This window comes from Aplysia californica, unplaced genomic scaffold, assembly GCF_000002075.1.
Source record: "Aplysia californica isolate F4 #8 unplaced genomic scaffold, AplCal3.0 scaffold00276, whole genome shotgun sequence".
Classification (NCBI taxonomy): domain Eukaryota; kingdom Metazoa; phylum Mollusca; class Gastropoda; order Aplysiida; family Aplysiidae; genus Aplysia; species Aplysia californica.
Window position 1 is genome coordinate 207438 of NW_004797546.1, and position 5140 is coordinate 212577.

The window sequence follows — 5140 nt, forward strand, 5'->3', positions numbered from 1 at the left end:
GGCACATGAAAAATCTAGGCAATTCGCCTCTTAGTTTCTGTGTAATGAGGTCGACAAGTTGTCCATTTGGGGTTGCCCAGTCTATAATATTACTATAACAGTCAAGTACTCTAGCTCTATGTGGGCATGTAAAAATGGTATGGGTTTAAAGCCCCTATCAACACCATTAGGTTATTTAAGGGGAGAGACCTCCTAGTTTAACGTCCGTCCACGATAGGACCGAGCCAAGTGGGAAGTTCGTGTAAAGTGCCTTTCTCAAGGACACAACGTCGGACCGAGCTGAGGCTCGAACCCCCAAACCCGCAATCTCACTGTGTGTATGTGGGTGGTTGTTTGTCAGTGTGTGTATGTGCGTGTGCCTCGTGTGTCTGTCTATTTGCCGCTGCCAGATTTGAAAGCCCTGAAAGGTAAAAAAAAAAAAAGAAAAAAAGAGGGCCACAAGAGGTCAAAACTTGAGTAAAACCAAAATCATTGTTTTAAATCTATTTGCAATCGGTTGAAGTCAACTCACACGACCTCCAAAGGCAAGTCATGTGAATAATCTACCCTAAGAGTTAGAATAATGAAAGTGAGGACTGGACTTGGAAGTCTGTTGGCGTTCGCTGGTGACTCCTTCTTCATGAACCTTGGACATAAGGCGGAGAGTAAACGGGTTTTTCTGTACATCAAACGAGGCCAGACAGGAAAAGCTCTTAAATTCGTCTTCGGCTGATGGAGAGAACAAAACAGATTACAGATTGTTTTAAAACAACCAAGAGTGTTCAGTTTCAGATAGAAACGTTGGTGCGCACTGCAGTACGGAAGTAGTAGGTTACAATAGTTGTGCTGTGTGCATAACTGACTTGTGAGTTCTTACTTTTATAGAAATGTATGTGACCTCGTTGAAAACTTCATAATTATTTATGACAATGCAACTCATTTTAAGAGTGAAAACGAATTTATTCTCTCTTCCTCTCCCCCCCCCCTCTCTCTCTCTCTCTTTCTCTCTCTTTCTCTCTCTTTCTCTCTCTCTTTCTCTCTCTCTTTCTCTCTCTCTCTCTCTCTCTCTTTCTGCCTTCTCGGATGGAGTTCCGCAGAGGCCGGCCGACCAACGACACCTAACCCTAACCCTAACTGTAACTCTAACCATAACCGTAACCATAACCCTAACACTCCTAACCCTGAACTTCTTGCATAGTTAGACAACTGGCTCTCTGCGAAACTCCTCCCTCATTCTCAGTAATCTCAGTCACACGTCACAAGACAGTGAATATGAGGTGGTTGCAGGGCGCCACTGGCAGGCTCTACTTTAGTTCTTTCTCTCTAAGGTTTCTGTCTTGCGTCTTCCCTGTTCCAATATGGCCGTTCGTGGGCAGATATTATGCTTCTCTTTTCTCAAACTTAAAGCTTTTATTATTCAGTGAATATGGGTGGTTGGAGGGTGCTCTGGTGTGATTTGCTCCTCCTTTTCTATCACCAAACATCTATTGTCCTTATCTTTATTCCTTTTTTTGTGTTTGTTACTCGCTTGTAATCTCCGAAATCAGCGGTCTCTATGTTTTCGCCCTTATGCGTAACTTTCTGACGAAGTGTCAAACATAGCATTGAATTTGGCAGCATTAAAATTTTATGTATGAATCGACCTGGTTAAACTTCAAACCCAGTTCGAACCAGTCAGCTCAAAGATTCCATTTAGATATCAGTTTAAAAATACCACAGCTCGCCTTCGTCCATGTCGATCTACAGGCTACTTAATATTATGGCGAACAGAGTGACACACAGCTGCGCCTAACTGGCTTTTATTGATATGACGTCTCGTGTCACGGCTGGGCGTGGAAATGTCATACGTGAAGCGACTATCAACAGAGAACCAGCCACCCGGACTGTGCTGGACACTTATTGTCATTCCATCACCGGCTACATGCGTAATAAAACTATCGGCGGTTGTGTTTCAGAAAAACCAAGCAGTATTTAATTGGTTCCAACTCTTATAACTTAAAAATTGGTATATAAATATGTAATATTTTGCTGCGCGCTTTAACAATCATTTGTTGTTGTTGTTGTTGTTGTTGCTGCTGCTGCTGCTGCTGCTGTTGTTGCTGTTGCTGTTGCTGCTGCTGCTGCTGCTGCTGCTGCTGCTGCTGCTGCTGCTTCTGCTGTTGTTGTTGTTGTTGTTGTTGTTGTTGTTGTTGTTGTTGTTGTTGTTGTTGTTGTTGTTGTTGTTGTTGTTGTTGTTGTTGTTGTTGTTGTTGTTCGTATCTCCTGTAAATTTTGCCTTTCTGCATGTAGCCGGTTTGTGAACGACACCGACGATTTGCAAGGTACGTCCGTGATCTCCGCAAACGGCACGGTACATTCTGGCAAGAGTTTTCGTAGCCCATTGACACTGACCTATTCATCTCACAGATTTAATTATTTAATCTTTTGCGCCGCCTCTTAAAATCCTGCACAGCTTACTTTGGTAGGGCTTTTTTTTTCTTTTATCGTGTGTGTTTATCTTCTTCCCGCCCAAAAGGTAACGAAGCAAGATGAGTAATATAATAATATAGAGAGACGACATGCCAGATTTTTTAAAATGAAATAAATAGCTTAAATATTTTTGGGCCGTCTTTTCTGTTGCCTCTAACTAAAAGGTATGCAGTACCTTTGATTATTATTTATCCCCCCCCCCCCCCCCCCCCCCCCCCCACGTACTTTATCTTGAAACAGAAACAGGCGTTAGACGTTGTGAAAAAGTGTATTATCTCATTGAAGATGCACGTTTTGCATGTTTGAATGCGTACTGTTGTGGGGTACTTTAATAAAGAAGCAAAACTTCACGATTCATTATAAATGTTCTACTCTGTTTGATCTGAAACAGACAAAGGCAGGCAACAATAATATGTATACTATGAAATATGTGTATTTAAATATTGTGTTTCTTATGTATCCTAATATGTATGTTTGATATGATGTGCCGCAACATAGCCTTTGGTCGTCTGCTGATCGGACATGTTTCCGCTACGTTCTTCAAGTGTAGTTGATACAATGGAAGACCTGATAGCAACACCAAGGTCAAGTCACATTTAGATGATTTCGAGAAAATGAGCAAAAACATTATTTCGCGAAATACTTCGAGAAAGTTCCGATCAGCAGGCTTAAGAAGACTTTTTTTGGACTTAACCTTGTTGTTGGATTTAGGCTTTGCATCTTTGAACAAGAATAATTGGACGTAGGAATAGAACAGCTCTTCCTCAGTGCTATTAATAGATAGCCTTTTGCCGCTGCTTTTGAATGATATGAAGACTATTTTACTTAATCCTTTTGTTGTTATCAGGTCTTTTGGCTGTCCTCTCTGATTGAAATGAAGTGCAATCAGTAAGGGAAGTAGGGAGCGAAAATTGGTTTTTGTGTTATAAAGCGAATTTTGTTTTGTCTATCCACAGTCGTATACCTTCCAGTACACCGCTTCATGAAATACAGTGCCGGTACTATCCTGTGAGCATTAACGTTCTTCGCAGCCTTTGACATAATAGGGCCAGATTCAGTAATAGTCAGTGACAATCGAAATCAACCACTACAGCTGCAAGCAAGGCTATACAATATTGTAAAACTTTAAGCTTGATAAAAACTGTCCATTATGGCCGGCACAGTCGATCCTGAAGCCCAGCGAACAGCCCTCATGGCATTGTCGGTTATTTTTATAATAGGAATTCTTGTTGGTAATTTTGCTTTGCTATACATAATTCTCCGTAGAGGATGCCCACTTATGAATACGCGGAAATTCCTAATTTTTACTCTTGCGGGAGGTGACATACTCCTGGCATTGTATTCCTTGATCATATTTGCTCGTAAGATTTTTGAAAAACACTTCAGACTAAACTGTGAAACAGAATTTGTTTCCATGGTGTACTGGAATAACTACCTTCCGTTTGTGTATGGAGTTGGTTTACTTGTGCTCTGTGGGGAACTCTGTTTTCGGAGAAAACTTCGCTCTACAATTTCCAATCCTTGTTTAGCTTCCATATTGGTGGCAGCAGTGCCTTGGATTGTCGGACTAATCCTGATTTTGCCCTTAACTTTAGCTGGGTTTGATACACAGACTTGTCGTTATGACGACTCTATGACAATTGGCCGCCTTCGAGCTGTGGTTGTCATTAGCATGGTTCTTCCATCCGTCCTGGCTGTTATCTTTGCTCTTATAACCAACAGAATGAAAATCGAGGCAATCGCTGATGGTTATGACACTCCCTCTCCTGAAGGCACCTTTCTTAGTGAGATAACAACGATGTTAAATGCCCAAGTGTACCCACTGTCATCTACTGATGCAAATGGTCAATCCGAAGAGGACTCCACTTTCAAACAGGCCGCTTACCTTCCACAAACGATGCCCCCTACACAAGCTGTGGCCCTAACACCAGTGAGCGCGACGCAGCCAGCCTCAGATCAACAAGACGTGCAAGCAGCAGTCAGTAATGAGCAAACTACCCTGGTTGTAGTTGCTTTCGTACACGCTATTTTGACATTGCCTTATGCTCTCTATACACTTAGCTACATCATGAACGAGGACAGGGTTGTCCTTGATCCACTCGCAAGGGTTGTGTTAGGAATTTTGTTACAGTGGATGGTGCATCTCCGCTCCATCTTGACACCTATAGTCTGGCTGCTCGCCGATAGGCCTCCGATGGAAGGGAGCGTAAAGACAGAGTATTTAGACACATCGCCAGTGTAAGTACAAGCCAACGTATTCCGTGCGCATATACTTTTTACACAATATCCAAAACGGTACACCTGGACGTTATTCTGGTTCACCATGGACCGCCCCATTTGACTCTGTTTCGAACAAGATGAATGTCTCGGAGGGAAAGGCTGTGCGCGCACTTGATTGTAGCGAGACTTGTGTTTTACCCTTCTTTTGCACTTCCGTGGTGAACACCAGCACAGAGAAGTTTTAAAAGTTTAGAGAGAGAAAAGAGCCGCGGCCATGACAGTACATGGTCTAGAAAACCCTATCCATTCCCCACTGCTAAGCTGTTCCCTCGTGTACGCTAGTCCACGTAACACAGTGGTTTCTCCGAACACCGCCTTTACGTGAATCGTTTGCTGGGCAAACAAGTTGAAGGCGAAGGACGCTACCCACCAAATAAAGGCACATTTCTCTGAAGCAGACAACCCCCCCCCC

At 42.8% G+C, this 5140-nt stretch overlaps 1 protein-coding gene across 4 annotated transcripts; it reads left to right on the forward strand.

Moving 5' to 3' along the window:
• Positions 1-504: 504 nt before the first annotated feature.
• LOC101861667 lies at positions 505-5140 on the forward strand. 4 transcript variants are annotated; one of them, XR_001184953.2, is made up of 3 exons: positions 505-844; positions 3405-3456; positions 4171-5140. XR_001184953.2 is itself a non-coding variant. In XM_013084165.2 (2 exons), the coding sequence occupies exon 2, from the start codon at positions 3599-3601 to the stop codon at positions 4688-4690; it is 1092 nt and encodes a 363-aa protein (XP_012939619.1). In that variant the 5' UTR covers positions 537-844; positions 3380-3598; the 3' UTR covers positions 4691-5140. The 4 variants fall into 4 exon arrangements, 3 of the variants coding, with proteins under 3 accessions (XP_012939619.1, XP_005101305.1, XP_012939621.1); XM_013084165.2 differs by having other exon boundaries at positions 537-844; positions 3380-5140; XM_005101248.3 differs by having other exon boundaries at positions 537-844; positions 3405-5140.

What these genes read in the sequence shown, in the direction of transcription:
- LOC101861667 (XM_013084165.2), top strand. Translation starts at nt 3,599, where the DNA reads ATGGCCGGCACAGTCGATCCTGAAGCCCAGCGAACAGCCCTCATGGCA.